This window comes from Aethalodelphis obliquidens, unplaced genomic scaffold (assembly GCF_003676395.1).
Source record: "Aethalodelphis obliquidens isolate GAN/ISIS:26980383/991018 unplaced genomic scaffold, ASM367639v1 scaffold61, whole genome shotgun sequence".
NCBI classification, from domain to species: domain Eukaryota; kingdom Metazoa; phylum Chordata; class Mammalia; order Artiodactyla; family Delphinidae; genus Aethalodelphis; species Aethalodelphis obliquidens.
Genome location: NW_020838005.1, coordinates 3,824,073 through 3,849,325, shown reverse-complemented (window position 1 = coordinate 3,849,325; position 25,253 = coordinate 3,824,073). Strand labels below are relative to the sequence as shown.

Here is a 25,253-nt window from a genome sequence, read left to right as displayed (position 1 = left end):
AAACATTTTGGTTGGCAGTTTCGGGGTGGCAGCAGCAGCCGGGGTCCCCAGCTGGCAGGGACGGAGCAGGCCCTGTGACCCTCTGCTTTCGGCGGCAATAGTTTCAGCGCTATAGTTGACACTCATAGTGCGAGCACTTCAGCAATAGGGTCCAACTCTAACTTTTACAATGACGAAGGCTGTGCCTGCCTTTTCTTCCTTACTTTGATAATCTATTTTATTTTCTGCCCACTCCATTACTTTATATGCAGTATGCTTTTGATGGACTTTATGGTTTATTCCATAAGAAACAGAATTTCAAGATGACCTTGTGTCAGGCTTAGAGCAAGAAAGTGCATTGACTAGAGAGGCAAGACTTGGAGCTGACTGGAGTAACTGACGAGATGTAAGACTTTGTCCCTTTGGGGTTACGATGAGCTCTTTTGTGTCTGTGAGGAATGGCTGTCTTTTGTTAGTGTTCTAACCATGTTCTCTTAGATTCACTATTGGTCCGTTTGGTATGCACTACAAATAAGGCAACTAATGGCCAAAGTTGTCTACATCTTCCCAGTGATCCAGCCTTCAGGAGAGTACAGACATCATATTACAAACCCTCCAGCCAATCTCAAGTCCACACCCCCGGCCATCTCCTTTACCTCTCTCTCACACCTGGCCAATATTTCCCCTGCAGTGAATCACCCCAGGGCCAGGTACTAAACCACCGGAGACCACCCCTATACCCACAGCCCACAAAAATGATTCAAGCTATCCAGTCCTAGGCTGCTGACCCTGTCCTGCCTTCCCTTCCCTACAGAAACTCCAATACATTCTCTGGGCCATGCTTTCTCCTTTGCCCTTCCTGCCCTCTGTCTGGCCCATGTGCTTCCCCGTGTGGCCCTATGTGACATGCCATGATTCCTGCTTCTGGGGATCTGTGAGTATAAACTTCTTCCTCTGTGACAATCATTCCCGTGTCTGCACGTCTTACCATACCTGATTGAAACAAATCCTGGGTACACATTTTAGAACAGAATGGGTAGGTGTGAGCATTTTTTTCAAAGTGTAATTATGGAAAGTTGGGTGTGCATTGGTGGGAGGAGCCAAAGAGCAAATTTGTGGGAGTTTCCCAGCATTTAAACTCCTTTCAAATATTCTGGGAAAGTTCCCACCTTGAATGTGGCAGAAGCCACCTTTCACATAGTTCCAAACACCAGATTTCTGCTTCCTCAGCCTTCCATGCATTTCGTTCACGAGCCCATGATTAATCAGATGCGTTTATCCTGACCTTTGTATTGGGAGCTAGTGACACAATGAAGTAGGAATAGAGGAGAATTAATTCTGACAGCAGCAGGAGTGGCTGGTTTCCAGGGACAGCAGTGACAGCAGTACCAGTGACAGACGGTGCAAGGTTTTGCATCCATTTCTGCAGCAGCAGGGCCCACTATGCTGGTAATAGCTTGTGATTTGGGCTTTAGTCTGGCTGGTGTTTCCCTCGCTCTCACCTGTGCTCCAGGGGGGGTTCTCCAGCTTTGTAAGTACACCTGTGAACTTCCCATTGCCCTTTAATAAAATCATTTTCTGCTTAAATTAATCAATAGATTTTTATTGCTCAAACCAAAGACCCTGGCTGATACAATCTATTATTTTCCCTTTTCCTTCCCTCTTTCCTTCCTTCCTTCCTCCTAGCTTTCTCTCTATATGCATTTAATACTTGCATAACTTTATATGCACACAGATATACATATATATCAATATGAAAGTACTTATGGTAAAATATTAACATTTGTTAGTTCTGGATAGTGGGAATGTTGGTGGTTACTTTTATGTGTTTTAATATTCTCAAAAGATAATGCTAGCAATCATAGACACATGTGTAAATATATGCACGTATATATCATATTTGTATATATCACATATATATCGGATTGGCCAAAAAGTGCGTTTGGGTTTTCTGAAGATCTTACAAAAACCCGGACGATCTTTTTGGCCAAGTGATATTTACATACGTACACATATATATCATGTATTATTTCGGTTTTCTAAGCCCTTTATTTATACTAACTCATTTACTCCTCAGTACAAGCTTATGAAGTGGAGCCAGTATTCATATCCTCCTTTTACATATGAGGAGACTGAGGCACGGAAGGCTCTAGAGACCTGTCCCAAACCGCACAACCAGAAGTTAAACCCTGGCAGTCATGTCCTGCGTCCTTGGCTTTTAACAATACGTGGGAGATGAGATAGCAAGGTGCAGACCCCAGAGTGTTTTTAGGATGGAGAATGAGCTTCCTTATGGGCTGAGGGGAAGGAACAAGCGAGAGGGAGAGGGAGATACGAGAGAGCCGGGCGACATTTGATAGATGGATCACAGGGCCACGCTTCGCCACGCACAGCAGGAGGAAAAGGACTCCTGATCTGATGCGGGGGAGAAGGAGGCAAAGGGTCAATTTATGGTTTGAAGGAAGGTGAACTTCCTTATCTGGGAAAGTGAAGGCAAGGTCACCAGCAAGGAGGCCGAGGAGGAAACAGGCAAGCTGCCCCCAAACCAGGTGGCAGCACGAGGGAGCCGGGGTCCTGCAGGGGAGGAGGGGAAGAAGAGAACCGCAGGCTGCTGACTGGCGGCTCTGTCCTTGGTCCTATTTTACTCAGAGCTGTACTGCTCTATTGACAGACAGACCCAGGAGATTCCCCATCTATGGGTGAGGTTGGGGGACCCCAGGAAGTGATCCTGGAGCGCAGGATCCTTCAGAGCAAAGAACGAAGCATCTTCGTAACCAGACGGCAAGTAATCTGCTGTTGGTCCCCACTGGACAAGGACTAGATAGTCACAGGCTCCTCCCCCTTCCCTCCAGAGAGGGTGTGTGTGTGTGTGTGTGTGTGTGAGAGAGAGAGAGAGAGAGAGAGGGAATGAGCATGCGTCTGTGTGCCTGCCAAGCTGGCGGTCCCTCCTGTGGACCCGCCTGGCTCTTACCTGCAGAAGCATCCGTGCCAGCCTCTCCGTGCTGTCCTCCTCAGCAGGACCTGCATGCGGCTTCTCTGGTCACCAGAGCTGGGAGCCTGGGCACAGCAGCCTGTCTTCAGAACTTGTCCAGCCCTCCCCAGGAAGCCAATCTGACTCTCAGTGTCAGGTCTCCCTCATCTGCCAAGGCATGTCCTGTCCCAGCATCTTTTTGACAGGGAAATGAAGACACCCAGCTGTGCCCTGCACCTGCCTTTCCATTCTGGGGGGACTTTGGCCAGCTGACCAGGACCTCCAAGCCAGGTTGGTACTCTGTTCTTTGAATGGCTTGTCTTCTGTGGTCACAGGTAAGAAAGGTGCCCCCGAGCTTGTGTTGGGGACATTGTGAGGGCAGTTCAAAGTGATATGAGCAGATCAGCAGCTTCTGGGCACTTAGGAGGGAGGTATGTCAGAATGCTGGAAGTTGCCTGCTTCTAGAAAAATTTTAGTCTTTTGGTTGTCCCTGCTGGGGCTGTTCAGAGCCCAGTGACAGTCACCCCCTCCCACTGGTGAGGGTGGCTCCGTCTCAGGACTTATTGGCTTTACTTTGTTGAATCTGCTTCTATGTCTTTATTACCACTATTCCTCTTTGGTCATTTATTTACTCACTCAGTAAATACTCTATATGCTTTAACAAAGGCTAACAGACATCAGTGTTATTCACTGACTTGGAAGATAGCAAGTTCTTCGTTGCTGGGTTTTTTGCTGAGGCTGGAATTTGTGGAGGAAAATGATCAGCTGGTGTGGTAATCCAAATGACCTTTAAGATTCCACCCGACCTTGAGATGGCAAGCTTCTGCGATTAATTGATGTATTGAGCAGATCAAATATAAAAGCTAGAAATAGGCTCTCTCTTCCCTAAGCACCTCTGATGAAATGATTTGGAAGAAAAGACGCTTTCATTTCCTCAATCAAGAGACTTTCTTTGGGGTGTTGACAGTTATGGGAGTGCAATGACTCCCATGCTTGGGATTGTGCCAGATGGCGGAGAAGTGTGGGGTGAAATCGAAGCAGGTTTTATGGAGAAGGTGGGGCTTGTGAAAAGAATAGAATGGGGGTGAGAAGTGGAAAACCAGCTGCAGTAGGAAGATGGACAAAGAAATCAGCCCACATCACCTTGACTTCAATGGAACCAGGATTCAGGATGTGGGCAAAAGAGGCTGACTTGAGCTGGGGTATGGGGCGCAGGATGGTCTAGACACACTGGTACGTTGCAGCGATACAAGCACAGTGAGGATATTGGCGTCTGAGCCCTTTACATATGCAATATTTTTTGTACAGGTTTCCCTGTGAACTCCATTCACCCAGACCCACTTTACAAACAGGGACATCAGCCCGCAGACACCCACCCCCACCCCCGAACCTGCCAATCTGGCCACTGAGAGGATCAAAGGGTCCAGGACTCTTTCTCTTTCAATAGCCTTCTAACAAGAGGTGGAAGTTTAATCACTGTCAAATACCTGGAAGAATTTCTCCTTTGGTTTCCGGTGACAAATTAATGAAATTATCATAGTGGGCTAATTACAAGGGATGAGGCATCTCATCCTGAGGCATCTTGCAGGAATTTGTCCGCTGGAGTCAATTCAGTCTCATTTGCACATTCTTCCAGAGGGTCCAGGATGTCTCTGGTTGGATCTTTATACGATGCAAGTTCAGCACGCCTGGACTTCTATTTCTTTTTCCCCTGTTCTCACTAATGGGGAAAAAAAACCATGCTTTTATTTAGTGTGCTTGGTTGAAAGGTGACATAGATTATAACCTTGGGATTTGTGCACGTGATATCAGCTGGAAGGAGAGATGAGCGGAGCTGCACACAGAGGAACCTCTTAGAACCTCGGATCCAGGTGAGCCTGGCCTTGGGGTAGGGCACCTGTACCTTGTCGCCACCTGTCTGCCACAGACCTCAGTCGTGAGCGTGGCTGAGCAATGACAATCATGGTGCTAAGATCTATAAAACACAGTCGAGTACTGGCTGAGTTGCCCATACAAAGTTATCCTTCTAGTTGGCACCACTGAGTAGCACTTGAACATGTTATAGTTTAGAAGCTGAAGATGTGAGCTTGAATCCCGGCTTCATAGCTTTTTAACTATGTGGCTTGGGCCAATCAGTCAACTTTTGTGAACAGCAGCATTTTTTAAATTTAAATAAAAGAGATAATAACCCTTCCCCATACCTTCCTAGGGGTGATGGGAGGCTCAAATGAGGTCAAAGGTGAGAGGCACGAAGGTTCACTTGTGTCGAAGATGCATCATCCTAAGAACGCTTTCCTGGGCTCACTCAGGCTTGGCAGTCAGAGGGAGCCACGTGGAATCCCCAGGGAGCTCCGCAGTGCCAGCTCCCCAGGCCCTGCTGGGGAAGCGGCCCGAGGTTCAACCCACAGCCGAGGCCCGGCCTGCCCTCCTTCTGATGTCCAGCGGCAGCCGGACCGCTCCTCTGAAGCCATGGGCCCCTCCCGCCCTGCACTCCCGTCCACGACAAAGCTCGGGCTGTGGTGGCTTCTTCTGATCCCGGCAGGTGAGTGGGGATGGTCCCTAGGGCATCCTGTCACACCTGTGAGCTCGTACATGCCTCAGGGAGGAAACTCCTGTAAGTGGGCTGGTGGCAGCCGCCAGAGCCGCAGGGGATGGAGCTGTTCCACCGCGGGAAGGTGGGGGGGCGATCGCTGCGTCGCCTGAACCTCCCCGAGTCGCAGTGCTCCCCATCTGCAAAATGCCAACTGCACTGTGACCCTCCCAGGGCTATTGTGTGGTGACCTGGAATGAGAGCCTGTGACTAGCGCCTGCGATACCGCTGGCACACGGCAGCTGTTCTTACCGATGTTCTGAATTTTAGAGCAGTGGTTCTCGACCTGCTCAGGCAGGAGAACCCTGAAGAGGTGAAGCTGTTTGCAGAACACGGTGAAATCAGACACGGATGATCCCATCAGACAACTGGGGACACTCTGCCCAGCTGATGAGAAGGAGCAAATGCCTGTGGTTTGAGGATAAACAGGCGACATGCTCCAGATGGAAGAGAATTTCTTGGTTGGCATTAGTGGTTCATGACAAGAGGATGGGAGTGAACGTTCCCGGGGCCAGGCTCACGATGACACGTGAAGCCCTTCCCCCTGCAGCTCACCCCACACAATCGGGCTTCTCCCCCACGTTGCTGTCCCTTGGGGCTCCCCAGTTCCAGGCTGGATCTCATCCCCTGTCTGACTTCTCACCGCTCTGCACCCCTCTCAGCACTTGTTTTCACCCCTTATCCATCAGTCACAGAGTAACTGACATTGCTTGAGCACCAACCATGTGCTGGTTGCTTTGTAAGCTCTAACACACAGGATCATATTTCCTCCTCGATAGTGTCTTGAAATAGGTTCTGGAATAGTGCGCCCATTTTGCAGATGAGGAAACTGAGGCTCAGTGAGGTTAAGTGACTCTGATTGGACAGGAGAGGGAGCCAAGCGCCCAGCACCACGGACTCCCGGAGACTCCTCTCTCCCCTCCTGTCCCACAGCATCCATGCAGCAGGCCTCCCCCACCCAAGCCGAGGACCGCCTCTTCCAACATCTCTTTAGGGGCTACAACCGCTGGGCGAGGCCGGTGCCCAACACCTCGGACGTGGTGATCGTGCACTTCGGGCTGTCCATCGCCCAGCTCATCGATGTGGTGCGTCTGTCCTACCGTCCTTTGCCCCCTTGGGATCGGCCTCAGACATGGGCCCCTTTCTGGGGCTCCTCGTCCCTCCCCGGCCCCAGCCCTCCCAGCCCACCTCAGTCAGAGCATCACCCCACGGAGCCTGGGGATACTGCATCTCCCTCCCGCTCTCAGCCCTGAAACCCCTCCTGGGAGGGCGTTGACAGGCAGCGGTGGGTTTCCTAAATGCCCTGCCCTGCTTGTTCCGCCTGACATAAGCCCAGAGGACCCCGTGGAGATAATCTGAGTGAGGGTGGCAGCGTCAGGAGGGGTGGTGGGTTGGCCGGGCTTGCGGTGTCACCTAACAGGTTCTCTGGTGGGTGGGGGGCCTGAATAAGCCCCTCCCACTCTACCTTGTTTTCTGGGGCTCGTTCATCACTCTCATTGCTTTCTTTCCCGCTACTGGCCAGGATGAGAAGAACCAAATGATGACCACCAACGTCTGGCTAAAGCAGGTGAGGGCCCCTCCCCTGGGCAAGACAGGAGCGGGGTGGGAACCCACAGACCCCAGCGCCTCCCAGGACTCTTCCACTAGAAGCACGATTCTGAATTTACCTTTTGTCTGAGTTGCCACTCGGGATGTTCCCGAGGCCAGCTGACTGCAGACGGCTTCTCGTGAGGGGCTGTGCTCTTGTGTGGCCAGGCTCTGCCCAGCACCTGAGAATGTCACCTACAAGAGCCACGTGGTCCCCTTTCTGGGCATTGCCTACGTCCCTGCTACCGTTTGCAGATCAGCTCGCTGAGTCATCACCGAAAGCCATGCAAGGTTTTGTTCTGCCATTTTATAGCTGAGGAAAACAGAAGCAGAGGGCAGCTGGGCTAGACAAGGGCGGCCCAGGTGTGCCCCACTCAGAGCCCCAGGCTCCTTCTGCAGGAGAATGCTGAGTGCTCTGTGTCTACGCTGCCTAACAAGCTACCCCAAAACTCACTGGCTTAAAACAACGGACAGTTTATTACATCTTTAGTTTTTATGGCTAAGAGTTTTAGTGGTTTTTTCCGCTTTGCACGGGGACTCCTGGGGTTACTGGGTGGCGTTTGGCTGGTGGCTGGTCTGCTCTGGAGGGTCCAAGATGGTTTCACTCACAGGTTCATCTATCAGCAGAGATGTCTGGAAGGCTCTGGAAGGTTCTGTAAGCCAGGCCCAGGTGGGCTCTTCTCCAGGCCCTTTCAGGGTCTCTCTGCCTGTTCTCTCCAGTAGGAGAGTTCGGACTCCTCACCTGATGGCCCAAGGACCCCAGAGCGAGGGTCCCAAGAGACAGGAAATGAAGTTGTTGTCTCTTAACCAGAAACTGCCTCAGCATCAATCCTGGCCAGTGGATGGGTAGCCCTCTTTGATGTGCCATTCTTGGGGCAGAACTTGGGGACACAGGCTTTATAACAGCCTGAATATATTCTCTCCTCTTTACAGATGAGGTGCAGAGCCATGAAGGGACTTGGGAAGCCATAGCAGTGCAAGGGTCAGACCTAGAACCCGGGTGGCCATAATTGTCCCCATAGGCCAGTTACCTAGGCTTCAGGGACTGGAGTAGGGAGGAGAGGAAGGAGCCCTGGAGCAGGAGTCAGGCCAACCAGCACCACCTCTGATTAGCCTGTGATACCATGCAAGTTAGTCTCAGAACCTCACTTTGCTCATCTGTAAAATGGGGCTAATATAATCTATTGCCGATTAATATAACACAACTTGGTGTAGATGCCCCCCCAAATGTTGGATGAACCTGAAAACTTAACAGACAATGGACTGGGGAGAGGGGGTACATTTATGAAGACCAATCCCTTTCAAAATTATTCCTCAATGTCCCGAGAAATCCTGACAATTTTAGTAACACTTTTATCTTTCCTAATTTGCAAGTCTGGCCCCTCTCTCTGCCTAAGCCTTCCCCTACGGAAAAGCAATCAGCACCACTGCTGGGCCAGCATCTTCCCAGGTGTAGTTTCGGTACCAACGGCAGTTTTGTGAGATGATTTTAGTTGGCTCGCAAACCCTTTTTTTTAATAGTCATATATTTATATTTTAGTGGATGGTTTCAAGTGCTGTGGGTTTTCCAGTTATTTCAGTGATGTAAAATTCAAAAATTTATGTAGGTTTAAAAATAATGAACTAATTTAAAGGAAAATACTATGTAAATGCTAATATAGGCAGTGCAAATATATTGGCAAAAATTATGAAGCTGGGACTTGAGTGCTTGAAGTTTGTGAACCATTGAGCTGGATCAGTGCTTTTCCTCTCATGTGCCTGCTTCCTGCAAACACTCCTGTTTCCCTTACTTCTTCCTGGATCCCTAGCCAGTTGATGTGTTTGTGTAAATGTTACATGACTTTCCTTAGAGGGGAAAAGGCACCACGCATGGGAGACTTTTCAAGGGCACATCACTGCCCTATTTTAGTGCAAATGCACAAAAGCAAAATGGCCCCTAGAATTAGGGCAAGTTTGGAAACAGGGAAGGCTGGGTTCAAGCCCCAGTGCTGCCACTTATTGACAGCGTACCCTCTAAGCCTCAGTTGAGAAAACAGATTCGCTTGGACCAGACGGTGGAAACAGGGATCCTAGGGGCCGCTCTAGTGCACAGTTGGAAATCCACTGGGTGACTCCCCTTTCTCAGCTGTGTAACTCTGATAAAGGGGTTGTTTTACCCCTCTTGTCCTCAGTTTCCTTATCTGTTAGATGGGGAAATACTTCCACCTGCTCTGCACTCTTTGCCCGGCTGTCCCATTGAGGGTCTTTCTAGACAGAGGGTGTGAAAAACCTTTGTAAACTGCGATGCACTAAAAAATGTTACTACGAATGAGTGAGGCTGCTTGCCGGGGTCGTCCAGCTAGGGAGTGGCAGAACAGAGGCGGGACTAGGGTGACCCGTCCTCCAGATGTGCCCGGGACTTTGAGTACAAGAGTGGGGGCAAAGCGAGGGCTAGATTATTTTAGACTGGACTCCCCGTTCCCATCTCAGGGCCCTTTCCTGGCATCGCGGCCCTTTCTATTCTGTGGGGCTAGGTGAGGAGCTCCGGGTGCTGCAGAATCCGGCTGCTGGGCATCCCCAGATTGCCCTAGGTTTGCCCCGAGGCTCCCTCCCCCGGCAGGGCTGCTGACCTGACTCCCCTCCCCACGCACAGGAGTGGAACGACTACAAGCTGCGCTGGAACCCGGCCGATTTCGGCAACATCACATCCCTCCGGGTCCCTTCGGAAATGATCTGGATCCCCGACATCGTCCTCTACAACAAGTAGGAAACGGCTGGGGTTGTGGAGGCCCCTTGGGACCCCTGAGACAGGGGGTTCCCTGCGAAGGGCGGGTAACTTGAGGCTAGGCTGGGTTGGACTTGGGAAGTGCGCCCCCTTGTGTCCAAGCTGCGTGTCCTTCCTTTCAACTCCTGCTTTGCTCATCCTCGCCTCACCACCTTTTCTCTTGATTCCCTTATTTCTTTCATCTTGTTCTCTCACTCATACACCCAAAATTTATTGAGCACCTACTGCATATCAGTGCCTGCGCTGTGCTACTGGGACACAGCTGTGCCAACACTGAGCATTATTTGAAAAATATGATTGGTGCAGGCTGTGAAAAAAGTGCCTAAGTGTTGGAGTTTTGCAGGATGGCATTATTGTTGGAACAGGTAAGCAGCATCCCAGGGTGACAACTTTGAAGGGATCAAGCATGGGTGTTTTAAAAAGTATTATTTATAGTTGCCCTGTATTCAAAACCAAAGAGGACCAATCTTTGAACATAATGGCTAGAAGTTAGTAAAAGGCAGGGCAGCCTAAAGAGAGCCCCAGAGGACCAAGTCGGGTTGTTTTAATAGAAGATATAAAGAGCTATAATTTCATTCATGTTTGGCATCAGGTAATTCTTCATTTAGAAATGAAGAGCTTAAAAGATATTTGGCATGATGTTTGTCTAAAAATATTTTCTGAAGTGGGACTCTAGGGACCACTAGTTCCTGGGGAGATGAATAGGTATGAAAAATAGTTCTAATTTTAAATAACATTGTATGTCGTTAAAACCCTTTCTGCACCCCAGCCCCAGTCCTTTGGAAAATGTCATTTTAAATGTTGTTAGAACTTGTACAGACAAGAAACCCCTTTAGCCCAGCATTTCCCAATTCATTTGACCCACATTTAGAAAAGCTATTTTTAAACAATAGAATAAAGGGAAACAGATCCACCTCTGAAGTTAGGTGTCTCCAGATAGGTCAGAGGGGGGTGACATTGATCCCTTTACACTGCCCTGTCCTGGTCAGGCCCAAAGCCCTGTCATCTGAGCCATCTCTGTAAACACACATTCAGCATGAATTACCTGCAAGGTCTAACATTGCCACTGGACTCACGGACCCCTCACCCCGTATCTGCACCCAGGATCCCTCTAGTTTCTGCTTCCTGTGCACCTGGCAGAGAGCAGGAACAAAGTCCTAGCATCAGATAGGACCCAGAGTTTCAGGATTGCCAATAAGGCTTTGTCCAGTGTTACTTGATTATAACAGGAAATTCTTTTGATAGGACAAAAGTTCAAACCAAATTCTTGCAGACATTTAAAGAAGGGTATCTCCTCCACCCACTCCACTTCAGGTTAAGAAGACCCGGGGAATTGCTTCTCTCCTTCCTCAAAATGGGGACACATGTTGCCATCTAGTGGTGCTTCTGCATGATGACAAAAATGCCTTAAAAACATTTTTTTAAACTTTTGCCTTGATCTGTTTGTAACTCCCTTTCAAAGTTCTGGTTTCCAACGTGCCTAACTCTGTATCCTGGAACTACTTCAAGGGAAAGAAGTCTCTCTTCCTGTGTATTCTTTTATTTTCTTTTCTTTTCTTTATTTTTGGCTGCGTTGGATCTTCGTTGCTGCGCGCGGGCCTTCTCTAGATGCAGTGAGCGGGGACTTCTCATTGCGGTGGTTTCTTTTGTTGGGGAGCACGGGGTCCAGGCACGCAGGCTTCAGTAGTCATGGCACGTGGGCTCAGTAGATGTGGCTCACAGGCTTAGTTGCTCCCTGGCATGTGTGATCTTCCCGGACCAGGGCTTGAACCTGTGTCCCCTGCATAGGCAGGTGGATTCTTAACCACTGCGCCACGAGGGAAGTCCCTCTTCCTGTGTATTCTTCTGGTTCCCCTGTCTTTAGGATTGATCGTGGGAACTGGATAGGGAGGGAAGGCGGGGGCTAAGAGCTCACTGCGCCACCTCGCAGGGGGAAATCGGACTCAGGCCCGAGTGGTCACCGCTGTTCCAGTGTCCCCTGTATCCTCATGGGCCCTTAGATGCCTAAGGGCCCTCACGACGCCCACTCGGGCCCCGCCCTCACTCACGCCCCGCCCCCAGCTCGGCCCAGCCGCTCCTCCAGTCCAAGCACACACTGTGAGTTTTATCCTTTCCCTCCTCTGTTCTTTGTTCTGCGGATGCTCTGCTGGTCTGCTCTCCACCCCCAGCTTTCTGCCAAATCCTACCCTCCATCAAGGCTTTGCTGAAATGGCAGTGGGCATGGTGACCCTGCTCACCGGACGCGGGTTCCCCCCAGTAGTTATAATGCTGTTGCCAAACCGCCTGCCTGGCGTTGTAGGTGTTCAGGCCTGCTTCTCAGTTCCTCGTGGTTCCCTAAGGGCAGGCATGAGTCTCCCCTCCACCAACAGCTCCTGCAGAGGCCCCAGTGGGTGCGGCTGGCTCAGAAATGCATGTTGGAGGAAGACGGATGGCGTCTTCCTTCACCAGCAAAGATGTCAGGTGTCTTCTGAGGAGGGAAGTAAAAACCTCAGGTGTAAATGACATGACCCCCAGCAGAGGGGCTTACTCACCATCTGCAGGGGTGGGGGGTGGAGGAGAGAAAAAATAGTCATGTCAACAATCACTCTAAAACATTAAATGAATACAAACAGGCCATCAAACTACAAATATACCACATGATTACAAAACCGTAAAAATGCTGTATGTGTTATCTAGATGACAATCAGATATACATGAGATATAGATATATCTCATATATGTATAGATATAGATCTATAACATCAAAGCGTTAATAGTGGTTATTTTTAAAATTCTTGGTACTTTCCTATACTCTTAAAAATTCCTACTTTTGTAATTAAAAAATGGTGTCTGAAAGACAACTCAGGCAGCTCTAGATGTCTGTGTGCCGGGGAGTCTTACCTGCACAAATCCCCACAACTTGGCCCAGTCCGGCTATGTTATTGGGGTCCCCCCGCTGAGTGTTATCTGGAGCAGTCTGGCTTGGGTGCCTGGGGTGCGCAGGGTCCCCCCAACGCCTCTCCTCTCCGCAGTGCAGATGGGGAGTTCGTGGTGACCCACATGACCAAGGCCCACCTCTTCTCCTCGGGCACCGTGCACTGGGTACCGCCCGCCATCTACAAGAGCTCCTGCAGCATTGACGTCACCTTCTTCCCCTTCGACCAGCAGAACTGCAAGATGAAGTTCGGCTCCTGGTCGTACGACAAGGCCAAGATCGACCTGGTGCCGATGCAGCAGACGGTAGACCTCAAGGACTACTGGGAGAGCGGCGAGTGGGCCATCGTCAACGCCACGGGCACCTACAACACCAAGAAGTATGACTGCTGTGCGGAGATCTACCCCGACGTCACCTACTACTTCGTCATCCGGCGCCTGCCGCTCTTCTACACCATCAACCTCATCACCCCCTGCCTGCTCATCTCCTGCCTCACGGTGCTCGTCTTCCACCTGCCCTCCGAGTGCGGCGAGAAGATCACGCTCTGCATCTCCGTGCTGCTCTCACTCACCGTCTTCATGCTGCTCATCACCGAGATCATCCCGTCCACCTCGCTGGTCATCCCGCTCATCAGCGAGTACCTGCTCTTCACCATGATCTTCGTCACCCTGTCCATCGTCATCACCGTCTTCGTCCTCAACGTGCACCACCGCTCCGCCAGCACCCACAACATGCCCCACTGGGTGCGGGTGGCCTTTCTGGGCTGCGTGTCCCGGTGGCTTCTGATAAGCCGGCCCCTGCCACCCTTGGAGCTCCGCGACCCCCCAGATCTGAAGCTCTGCCCCTCCTACCGCTGGCTGGAGACCAACGTGGATGCGGAGGCGATGGACGAGGAGAAGGAAGGCAGATGGGCGCGCGTGGGTCATTCGTCCCCCTTCACAGGCGTCCCTTACAGCCATGGGGGTCTGCGCCCAGGGGCCTCGGGTCCCAAGGCGGAGGCCCAGTTGCCGGAGGGTGGGTCCCTGCTGTCACCTCGCATACAGAAAGCACTGGAGGGCGTGTGCTATATTGCCGATCACCTGCGGGCCGAGGATGCAGACTCCTCGGTGAGTGGGGGCTGGGGGAGGGGCCGTCCCCTGGGTGACTCCACCGGCCTAGTAGCCATCCCTCCAGGGTGTTAGCTTGGGTCAACCCAGGCTCCTCCACGAGGACCCATCTCCCTTAGTCATGGCCTTGGAGTCTGGAATGAATTGTGGTGGAGAACGTCTAGCTGGCAGCTCTGAAGACGTTTATTGGGTAGGAGGCAGAACAGCAGTAAGAATGTCCCCGCTCAGCCTAACTGGGAGACACAGGACAGAGCTGGAGGGCGTCTCCCCACGCCACCCTCATGCAGGCCATTTCCCACCATTGCCCGTAGGCGGGGTGGGGGGGAACTCATCGGGAGACCCCAAACAATCCAGCCTCCCCCTTTGTCCTGACGGGCCCCTCCTTCTTGTCCTGGGCTCTGGGCATTTTGTGAACGTCACTGTTCACTCATGAACACTGAGGAAGCTTGGATGGGCCTGCGGGCTCCCCTCCCCCGCCCCCTGCTGTGTCCTGCCACTGCCCAGGGTCACAGAATCCTTCTTATCAATTTAGGGAAGGATGAAAGGCCAGGAGGTTATTACTGGGTGGCCTTGCTGAGTAGATAAGACAAGTTAATTGTTATCTAATCCGGGAGCAGCTAGGACTCCAGATCCACTTGCCTGGGCTGTAAGCCCCAATTCCACAAAGCCCCTACCCCCCTGCAAACACCACCCAGCCCTTCCCTGGGCCACACCTACCCTCACCTATCCCCCCAGCGGGTGGGTGAGTGGGTCGGGAGGTAACATGGGGGCACAAAGTCTTCACCATTTTGTAACTTCTGAGCGTTGCGTTTAAATCACTGCAGGCCCCCTGGGAGGGTCCATGCCCCTGGGTGACTCTAGAACCTTCTGTGTCCCTCCAGCCTCCCTTACCGGGAAGTTGAGAGCCTATGGAAAGGCTCTGGGCTATTATCACAGGGGTGGTATAGGACGGGAATCGCTAGGAGAGGGCTGTTTGAGTCTTGAGATATCCCTGTTTACCCGCCCCCCTCCCACCCCGCTCCTTAGCTCCCAAGGTCTCAGTGGCGTCACCGCTGTCCCCAGTGCCATTCTTACAGGGGCTGCGCATGGGCGGGACACCTCCCCTTTCCCAAGTCCTCGGTCACTGTGCACCCGTCTCCCCTGCAGGTGAAGGAAGACTGGAGGTATGTGGCCATGGTCATCGATAGGATATTCCTCTGGTTGTTTATCCTTGTTTGCTTCCTGGGGACCGTCGGACTCTTTCTCCCGCCGTTCCTAGCTGGAATGATCTGATGCCACATGGCCTGCTTTGGCCCAGACGTGGCATAGCTGACCGTCTTTAACGGCTGCCGCCTCTGGAGTATGCCTTCGGAGTCAACGCCATCCAACTACAGGTGCCTTTCCATGGCGTCCGGACACGGAAGGCTTCTTGGGATGATTCACTTGACAGTATTGTACTTTGTGCTGAGAATCTGCCAGGCACGGAGCCCTGTTTGGATGCTGAAGAGCTGGGCCAAAAGGAACTTGCTCTGCAGAAGGTTACGACGTGGTGATGACAACGTGAAGACGTATGAGATGCTCCTGGGATGCAGACTCTGAGGGATGCGGGTGGGGGGAACCCAGGGGTTGGGGAAGGGCCATGAGAGGAGGCTCAGACCTCAAAGGAGGGGTGCGTAGGGAGAGAGCGCCTCGGGGGCGTGGAAGGGCTATGAACAGCATTTGGGATTCAGGAACAGCCTGAAAAGGCAGGGGGGACAGCCAGGCTGAGGTGGGCTTGAGGATGGGGAACAGAGGGAGGAGGTTGGAAGGGGAAGAGAAGGAGGAGGGCCACAAGTGGGGCGGATGCAGGTAGCTGGGCCGTCCCACCACCTGGAAGCTCTTGTGACAGCCCAGACTTCCCCTGCCTTTAGCCCCGGCCTTCCCCGTGCAGACCCGCTCAGCACCAGCTGGCCCTCCGAGAGGTGTGGCCGCACTGAGAGTCCCCGTCTGCAGGGGCGCTATCTGTCCTTCAATGCGCGTGGACAAACCAGAAGGACACCCCCAGCCATTCCTGACCCAACTCAGGCCCGCGGTGCGCTCCCTCCCCCCGCCCCCACACAGGATGAGTGGTGGTCAAGCCCCAGGCATCCAGGACTTTTGCTCGGAGGAGCTGAGAGGAACGAGCTGGATGGCTTTGCACCCCGAGACGTTGCAGGACCCCTTCCCTTCCCAGCCTGCCCGCCCTTCTTACCCGAAGCCCCGCGATGTCTTCTGACCGGCTCTGTGCAGCCTGTCTTGCCCCCTGGAATCCCGCAGTCCCTCGCCCCAGCGCCGTCCAGCCTGAGGGCAGAACCTCGGCCCTAACAGATGCGGCACTGGGTCCTCCGGACAGGGTGGGGACTCTGGACGGGCAGCCAAGCAGGGCAAGCACCTAGTTCTCTTTGACCTTCAGAGTCCCCTCCTTCTAAGCTCCACTTGCTCTCCCTGGGGGACCCTGCCACAGCGGGCCCAGTCCTCCTGCCTCAGTTCTCTGCAAGACCCCCCACTCAGAGGCCATCCTGGTTCCTTCTGCTCTGCAGATGCAGCTGCAACCTCCACCGTCCTCCCCACTGGCTCTCCTGGAGCAGTGGTGCTCCCAGACTTGACCTCCCGGTGCAGCGATGTTCCCTCTTGTTATTCCGTTTCCCACCCAACTGGCAAGTGAGTCAAGAGATCAAATAAAGCTGAAGGGCTGCTCAGTCAGCTGTGGGACCCCTCCCCAGCACCCCTGGGACCACCGCACCCCCTCAGAGCCCTGGCTATTTGATGGCAGCTGGGAAGGTGCCACTGGCATCCCTGTGTGGCCCTGGAGGGGCTGCCTGGGACCCCACTGTAAAGTCTCCCTTGGCTCAGGTGCGGGGGGCAAAGGCCTGGGGCAAGCGCCTGACCCCGCCGCCCTGGCATCACCGCGAGCCCCGGGGGGTTGAGCCCTGGCTTCAGCCTTTGATCTTCGCCCAAAGTAAGCACAATCAATTCCTTCCAGGGCCGAGGCCCGAGGTCATCGTTACCCGCCCCAAAGGTCAAACAAACAAAACAATCAAACCACAAAGCAAATGGTACAATTTTAATTCCTCCACAAGTCAAATAGAAAGAAGGTAAAAGAGTGTTCTGCACAAACACAAGAACGGGAGGGAGGGAGTGGTCGAGAAAGGGGGAGAGAAGACAAGTAAGAAAAGAGAAGGAAGGGGCCAGGGAGGGAAGAACGGAAAGGGGGCGAGGAATGCGGGTCCAGTTTGGCCTCGTCTCTCCCCTTCTCCCCTCTTGGCGTGTGGACAACACAGCCTCCTGTGTCCCGACTCCCAGTAGCTTGTCCCTGGACTGTCCCAGGTCTCCCCTCAGGGGCACATACGGCTGTCAGTCCAGACCAAACTCACATTAAATAAATTCCACTATACACTGTACAAGAAAGCCAGGTCCATCCCTCTTGGCACCAGCCGCCCGCCTCCCCGGAGAGAGCCCCTCCCGGCCCCTCCCTCTGTGCACGGCGTGGGGCGGGGCTCCGTGGGCGGGGCTCCGTGGGCGGGGGAGGAAAGAGAAGAGCTTGGTTCCCCAGTCAGCCCGCCCTTCACAGGCCGCGTAAAGCCATCGTGGCCGCAAGGGGCCCCAGCGTGGCCCCCTCAGGCCAGGCAGCAGTGGCTGGCGGACAGCAGCCACGCTCCCTCTGAGCCCTCTTTGTCACCCCCTGCCGTCTGCAGCCCTGAGTCACCTCTGTCCAGCTGCGGCCTGAGCAGCACAGTCTGGGGGCGGGGTGGGGAGAGGGGACGTGCAAAATGGCAGGGGAAGGAGGACTCTCCTCGCCTGCCCCCCCCCCCCCGGGGGGACCCATAGGACCGAAGGTCAGGCAGGGGCCGGGGCAGGGAGGGACACGGCGGGCGGGGGCGGAGACGCAGGCGGGAGGCGTTGCCCTCTTCACTCTGCCAGGGGCTGGGCCAGGTTGGCCAGAACCTTGGCCTGGTCCACGGCGTCCAGCAGGTTCTTGGCATCCACAGCCAGCGTGTGGGAGGCGGTGAGCATCTGCCGTTTGCACTCCTCACTCAGGGAGGTCACGGCGTTTTGCTGTGCCAGTCGCATCTTATTGATGAGCTCCGCCAGGTCCTTGTTGAGCAGTTTCTGGGTCCCCTCGATCTGTAGGAAGAGCACACGGGAGGGGCTGGGACCCTGAGGGGCCGCGACGTGCAGGCCGGGAGGATGGGGAAGCCACACGGGAGTCCACCTAGCGCTGGCCCAAGAAGTCGGACGTTCTCTGGGGGGGTGGGTCTGACCCAGGCTTGGGCTGAATCCAAGGCCAGTGCGGGCTGGGGGCCAGGTCGGCAAGAACAGACACTGCGGGCACCCCAGGCCCCAGCCCGCCTACACCAGCCCCCTCCGATCCAGCCCCAGAGACCCTCCCTTTGTGCCCTCATACCCTCGTGCTGGCCCGACGTGGGTGAGTGGTCAGAGGTCAAGTGCATTCACTCATTGGTTAACTGTGTACCATCACATCAAGAGACCAGCGACAGCGGTTGGGGCTGCAGGGTTTTGTTTACTACCATGTCCCCATGCCTAGTGCACTGCTGAACATATACTTGGCGCTCAGGAGATATTTACCAAGTGAAATGAATGACTGCCACTCTCAAGCCGGACGGGGGCTCCTCTGGGTTCTTGCTGCCATCCCGAGGGGGCGCGGGAAATGCCCAGACCCTCCTGCCCTATGCGTGGTCACAGTGGGGACAGTGGTGGGCTGCAGTGGTCGCCTGTGTCACATTGCTGACCACCGGGAGACGGTGGATCGAAAGCTACAGCCTGGCAGGGGGTGCGGTGTTCTGCTGGAGCCTGTGGCTGGTTTCCAGACAGAAAACCAACACACGTTCAGAGGCACAGCCTCAGTCTCCAGTTCTGCGGTAACAAATTACCACAAACGCCATGGCTTAAAACAACGCAGGTTTATTCTCTTACAGTTCTGGAGGCCAGAAGTCTGGAATGGGTCCCATGGGGCTAATGTCAAGGTGATGGCTGGGCTGCGTTCCTTCCGCAGGCTCAAGGGGAGAATCTGTTCCCTGCCTTTTGCCGCCTTGAAAGGCTGCTGCCTTCCTTGGCTTGCAGATCCTTCCAGCAGTGGCATCATTCCAACCTCTGCTTCTATCATCAATCTCCTTCTCTGACTCATAAGACCTCTGCTTCCACCTCCCTCTTACAAGGACCCTTGTGACTACATTGGACCCACACGGATAGTCTCAAGATCCTTCACTTAATCCCATCTGCAAAGTCTCTTTTGTCATGTAAGGTCACGTAGTCACAGGTTCTGAGGATGCAGACACCTTAGGGGGGCATCAATCTGCCTGCCACTGGGACCATCTCAAGTTAGAGCACCAACACTCCCATTTTGGTTTTCAGTGATTGTTTCTCACTTAAATAGAGAAAATCGATTAAATGATCAATTGAAGAAACCTTAACGGCTATTTCTGTGACACACTCACCTTGACCTTAGTATGGAGGGTACTAGACAAAGAATCCCAGGGGGCGGTAAAAAGAAGGGTGTGTCATCCTTTGCATGTCCTCACGCAATAAGAAGTCATCACAACCATCTGAGACCTAAACTAGGAAATTCACCCTAGGAAGCCGGCCGGGTCCCCGGGTGCCAACTCGGCCCCCTTGTGGTGCCTTCCCAGATATGCCGTGCAGAGCCATCCGCTGGCGGCTCCCAGCAGAGAGGAGGCTGCCCCAGGTGGCCCTTCTGAGTCTCCTGTGTGAAACACAGCTGGGGCAGGTGAAGGGGGCATGTGACAGCTGATGTCACCGACTGGCACAAGGACACTCACCTCTGTCCGCGAAGACGACGGCAAGGACGGCAGGAGGTCGTCCACACTCGCGATGAGCTTCCGCAGCGTCAGGCCCACGTTCTGGGAGAGAAAGGGGCGGGGCGACCGTCAGCTTGGCTTCTTTTGAGAAAGCCACGTCTCCCTGGGGAAGAGCCCTCCTGGGATGGTGCCTGCCTGCCGAGGGTACCTGGGACTAGATTCCCTTTGACCACCTGGCTCTAATGGGGGTCTTCCTGGGAGAGGCACCTGGCCGGCAGCCTGGGATGGTCGGCCCCTCCCCCTTCCTTCCAGGGTAGAGCAGCCCGCCTCCCCAGGCCACGGCTCCGCCCTTCCCCTCACCTTCACCACCACCACGTAGCCCTCGGGGGGCAGCTGGCAGAGCTCATTCTTGAGGTCCAGCACAGCCCGCACCAGCTCCATGACGTTGAGGTACACCAGGTCGTGGGTCCGGTCCAGGTTGGCTGTGGGCTGGATGGACTGTGTGGGTCGGGGGAAGAGAAGCAGAGGGCCCAAGGGGAGGGCGGCGAGTCAGGGGCACACAAGCCATTCTTTCCTGGGCAGGCACTGCCCACTCAGGCGTCAGCCCAACTGCTGAAGCCTCTTCTCCGAAATAGTAGCGCCCTGTCCTGGGGGTGCCTCCCTCCCTTCTGCTTCCAGGGCAGTGGTTCTCACATTAGAGTCTGCCGGGGAGTCTTAAAAACATACTGCTGGCCGGCCTCACACCAGACCAACTGAACCATCCCCTGGGCCTGGGGGTCACGTGGTTTCAAAGCTTGTCAGAGGATTCTAACGGGTAACCAAGGCTGAGAACCGCTGTTCCAGAGTGAAGCAACCAGCATGGGCCCCACAGCCACGTGGGTGCCGGGAGCCCAAGCACGGCTGGAGAAAGGGAGGCGGGCCACACCCCCTGCTCCTCGGGCTGGACCAGTGAGCTTTCCTCCAGGTCAGGGAGGGGCCACGGGAGACGGGGCACTGGCCTTCCCTTTGCTTTTTTATGAATTAGCTGTGTGGCCTTAGACAAGGCCAGCTTCAGCAGAGCCAGCACCTACCTGCACGCCCAGCCTCGGTGGCTTCTCTGGGGGGCCCGTGAACTCCGCTGCAAGGGGGGAGGGGGGACAATGAGCGCAGGGTGTTCTCAGCACCCCGACCCCTCCCTTCGTACCTGCTGCTAACCCAGCAAAGCCCCTCTCCACTACTACGAGGAGACCCGGGGAAATGAAACCTGAATCCCAGGACGATGGTGGGGAAAATAACCTCTGGCCTCCCTGGTCCTCTGTAGTCAGGGATTTCAAAGACAGAAAAAGCCAAAGTCACGCAGAGATGGAGTGATGGCAGGGGCTGTTCCAGCCTCGGGGCTGCTGCACCCTGGGCCCTGACACCCTGACCTTGACAGCCATGAGGGAGAAGCCCACTCTGCAGGCAGCAGGTGTCCGTGGAGCCCCGCCCAGGTGAACAGCTGCTGTGCAGTAGGTTTGTGAGCCTTCCCTCTTGTCTGCTTTGACCATTCGGGGTGGGTGGGGTCAAGGAAGTGAACTGGTAGAAGCAGCATGCTATTTCCTCCCCACTCTGATGAGCAAAGGCACACACAAGCCCTGTGTAGCTGCCTGAAGTAGACGTCAAAAGACCTGGGTCCACTCTCACCTCTGCCACCAGGGCTGACAGTCCCAGGCCCTCAACTGTCTTCTGTCAAATGGGACGGTTCGCTCACAAGGGATCCTGCAGGAGCCAGACTACTGCCTGGGCTCAAATCTGAGCAGATCTGAGCTCTGCTGATCACTAATCGTTAGCTCTGCTAATCACTGTGGGTAAGTCACTTGACCTTCCTGTGCCTGTTTCATGTCCTTTGTAAAATGGGCATCGTAAGAAATTGTACCTGTCATATAGGAAGGACTGCTGTGGGATTAAACGAGTTGACATTTTTCAGCACTTTGGGCCAGTGCTTGTCACCATCATCACAGTCATCAGTCCCCCCACCCCATGGTGATGAAGAGCCTGGCGCACTGCCAGCTCCACCCGGCCAGCCTGCAGCAGAGGGCCTTTAGGCTCCAGGAAAGACCCTGCGGGCTCAGTGGGCCCCGCCCTCTTTCTCTCTCCTGTCCCTGGGGCCTGGGGAGGAGCAGTCACCTGGGAGAGACGGGAGTGGGTGGGAGATAGGATCACCAACTCCTCCAAATAAATGCAGCCACCCAGAGACGTGGGAACAGGCGGCAGATGGAGGGGAATGGGGTGGGGTGGAGGGTGGGGGGTGGTGGATATCAACTCCCAAACCGCGCTTCTCTGCACACTCTGATCTCAGACAGGGCAGAAGTTTCTTCCAATTGCAAACACACTCCCTTTGCCGCTCTCTGCCCTGGGCAGGGGTGGCGGCTGCTCACAAGATGTCAAGAGGAAACTCCCGCCAAGAGGAAGGGCGCTCACACTTACTGTAGCCGACCTCCTTCTCTGGGGTCTGGAAGGAAGGAAAGAGAACAGGTCACTGATGCGGCCCTGGGACCACCCACGTCCCTCCTTGGCCTGTTCCCCACCCCCAGGTGTCCATTTAGAGGTTTAGAGATCTTAGCTCTAGGAGGACCTGGGGACCTCCTGACCGCAAGTGACCTGGGGGCCCTGTGGCCAAGGAAGGCGGCGCTAAGGGTGCAGCTCGAGTGTGAGCTCAGGGAAGGAGCCTGTGGAGATCAGAGTGAAGGGGAAAGACGTGCTCCTGAGGTGAGAGGCAGAAAGGAAGAGATGGGCAGGCCTGGAGCCAGGGTCCCCCCGCTGACTGCCAGGCCCTCCCAGGCCTTCCCCCTAAGGCAGAGACCTCTCGCGGTGACTTACCAACGGGGACTTGTCATTCATGTAAACCATGGGGTCCTGCAGAGGAGGAAGCCAAAGCAGAGGACTTAGGATTCTAGAACTAAAACCCCCAAGGATGCGTGGAGAGCGCTCACTCCAGCCAGCTGGGGAGGCGAAAGGGGACACAAAGTGACACGGCGGCCTGGACATCTCTCCCAGGGGAGCACGGTTATCAGAACGTGCCCGGCAGCACCGCAGGGAATGCGTCCCTTCCCGCCCCGGGGCTCAGCGGCCGCTCACCAGGGATCGCTCCTCCTGCCTCAGCCACTGGTAATCTTCCACCATCTGCTTCTGCTGCTTCTCCTGGAGCTGCCGCATCCTGACCCTCTCGGCCTCCCACAGCTGCTGGGCCTCCTCTCGGCTGCTGGGTCGGATGAAGTCCTCCTCCTGGGAGGACAGCAGGGAGACAGGAGAGGACACAGTAAGTCCAGTCCCCACACCCAGGAGGGACAACCCTCTGGAGAGCTTTGCGGGAGCCACACGCCTTGGCCTCACCGGCTGCTTTTTTCTTGTAAAGTTGTCCTTAAATCTGCAGCCATCTATGCAGACAGTTATTTGTGGGTCCGTCAGCTGCAAATACATGCCTGTGTGTCAGTGAAACGCCGAACCCAAGCGCACATAGTTTAACAGGCATTGTTTTCAAACGATCACGTGATCTGTCACTACCATTTTATTTTCAAATAACTGTCCTAATAGTATTTTCTCAGTTGGCATTTGTCATGGCTACTGTCACTTAGTACAGTTGGAAATGCAAAGCCAGCCCTCTGGGAAGCCTTGGGACCTTATGGCCACCTAAGACGGCGGTGGCGGGTCTGGAAGCTTCGAGGAGCAGTGGTGTGCTTTCCCCCAAAGCTGTCCACAGTGGGGTGGGACCCGAGAGGAGGAGGGACAGCACGCACCCATCTGATCATGCCTCTTTATTACAACATACTCTTTATTAAGAAGGTAGCTTGGGTTATTTAACCAAAGGTTAAAACAAATGCATGAGCTAAGAGATGAAGTGAAGAACACAATTTAAAGAAATAAGGATCTATAGATACGCAATAAATGCTTCCTCTCCCTAGCTTTATTTTTTATTTTATTTTTATATTTATTTTGTGGTACGCGGGCCTCTCACTGCTGTGGCCTCTCCCGTTGCGGAGCACAGGCTCCGGACGCGCAGGCTCAGCGGCCATGGCTCATGGGCCCAGCCGCTCCGCGGCACGTGGGATCCCCCCGGACCGGGGCACGAACCCGCGTCCCCTGCATCGGCAGGCGGACTCTCAACCACTGCGCCACCAGGGAAGCCCTCTCCGTACCTTTATTAATCTAACCCTGTTTTAACTCATTTGTGGGGCTTTGGATCTATTCATAGTTCTACCTGCTATTTCTTAAACAGAAGGTGTTGCATGTTTTCCTGTTAGTTCTCTTCCCTCAATCTTCCCCAGGGTTCATTTATATAAATATCTTCTCAGTCCCTTTAAACTGGCTTGCATTTTTTCTGCTGCACAAGATTACTTGGGTCTCCTGGACATAGGAGCGTTACTGGCATTCTTTAGATTGCATATATCCTGGGGCGGCCTTTGCCAGGGGCATGTGACCTTTCCATGACATTCAGGTTGGCAAGCCACTCAGATCCTTTCCTTTGAACTGGCCAGTTTACACACAAGTCACTTACATAAAATGCTAAAAATTATTCTCACTCTACTTTAGCAAGGCATAGTCTCTGCCAAGCCTCTAAAAAAGCTTATCCCACCAAAGTCTCTAAAACACACTTGAATATAACACACAGTTTGAAAATAGTTACACTCGTATGTTTCTCCTAGGCTTGTTCAGCTACAATTACTGCTCTCAGTTTCTAACAGTACTTCTCATCATAAGTTTATTTTCTTGCTGAAATATTCTTTGTTTGTTACTCTGTTCAGTAACTGTTTATTAAGCAGCTACTATATGGCAGGGATGGAGTTGGGTGCTGGGAGGGCCGTGAAGGTTAAATATGCAGTGTCCCTGTTCTCGCGGGTCCAAGTAACCAATAGTGGAACGGGGTTTCTCAACCGCAGCACAATTAACATTGGGGACAGATAATTCACTATCGGGGGGGAAGATTTCCTATACCCTGTAGGACGCTTGCAGCAACTCCACCCACTAGACGCCTACAGCACCTCCCCAGTTGTTTAAGAAAAATGTCTCCAGATGTCACCAAATGTCCCCTTGGAGTTGAGAGCTACTGAGTTAGATCTTATTTTAGTAAAACAAATTTCAGAACATAAGAGTATTTCATAACCATAGAATTGATAAAAATAAATAAGATTTACTTCACAACAGTTGATGCCCCCAAATGAGGGGATTTTAAGGCTGTAAATATCCTCAGTTAAACGCCAACACCTGCGAACACAATGGCATGTCTACCGTAGGCTAGTGACAAATAGCGACAAATAGAAACTAAGTGTCAAACATTCTGAAGACAGAGTTAGGAATCTCCAGGTATAAGAAAAATGTACGGACTGAGGAAGACTAGAGTAAATACCAGTAGAAGGAGTTGCCAGACTCAAGAAAACACTATGTAGTTTTGTAATTGCCAGAAGAAGATTCCTACCGCTCAAACGTCTAGCATGCGCCAGGCCTGATCACCACCTTACCAAATATTTTCACATGCATCGGTAGGTGTGTTCCTATGTCTTCCAATCGTCTCATAACACTCAAGGAGCAAATTATTATTATTATTTCAAATTG

General features: G+C 53.5%; 2 protein-coding genes across 9 annotated transcripts in view; one reads left to right on the top strand and one right to left on the bottom strand.

Moving 5' to 3' along the window:
* The first annotated feature begins 5,419 nt into the window (after positions 1-5,419).
* Positions 5,420-15,798, top strand: CHRNA2 (cholinergic receptor nicotinic alpha 2 subunit). Of its 3 annotated transcripts, XM_027087871.1 has the most exons (6): positions 5,420-5,492; positions 6,474-6,625; positions 7,063-7,107; positions 9,760-9,869; positions 12,903-13,911; positions 15,058-15,798. In XM_027087871.1, exons 1-6 carry the CDS (start codon positions 5,420-5,422, stop codon positions 15,181-15,183), a joined length of 1,515 nt encoding a protein of 504 aa, XP_026943672.1. In that variant the 3' UTR covers positions 15,184-15,798. The 3 variants fall into 3 exon arrangements, with proteins under 3 accessions (XP_026943672.1, XP_026943674.1, XP_026943673.1); XM_027087873.1 differs by lacking the exon at positions 5,420-5,492 and having other exon boundaries at positions 6,407-6,625; positions 13,036-13,911; XM_027087872.1 differs by lacking the exon at positions 5,420-5,492 and having other exon boundaries at positions 6,413-6,625.
* A 1,159-nt stretch (positions 15,799-16,957) lies between these two features.
* The window catches only part of PTK2B (protein tyrosine kinase 2 beta), a 140,328-nt gene continuing 132,032 nt past the window's right edge, over positions 16,958-25,253 (bottom strand). For all 6 annotated transcript variants that reach the window (XM_027087865.1, XM_027087864.1, XM_027087867.1 and 3 more), the window contains 7 exons: positions 22,782-22,928; positions 22,524-22,559; positions 22,131-22,155; positions 20,756-20,802; positions 20,046-20,183; positions 19,707-19,787; positions 16,958-18,033 (listed from right to left, as the gene is read on the bottom strand). In XM_027087865.1, the coding sequence (XP_026943666.1) occupies positions 17,818-18,033; positions 19,707-19,787; positions 20,046-20,183; positions 20,756-20,802; positions 22,131-22,155; positions 22,524-22,559; positions 22,782-22,928 (690 nt within the window). In that variant the 3' untranslated portion in view covers positions 16,958-17,817. The remainder of the gene's footprint in view (positions 18,034-19,706; positions 19,788-20,045; positions 20,184-20,755; positions 20,803-22,130; positions 22,156-22,523; positions 22,560-22,781; positions 22,929-25,253) is intronic.

Coding starts and splice junctions, on each gene's coding strand:
- CHRNA2 (XM_027087871.1), top strand. CDS start 5,420: ATGGGCCCCTCCCGCCCTGCACTCCCGTCCACGACAAAGCTCGGGCTG. Junction 5,493..6,473: donor GCTTCTTCTGATCCCGGCAG/GTGAGTGGGGAT, acceptor CCTGTCCCACAG/CATCCATGCAGCAGGCCTCC. Junction 9,870..12,902: donor GACATCGTCCTCTACAACAA/GTAGGAAACGGC, acceptor TCCTCTCCGCAG/TGCAGATGGGGAGTTCGTGG.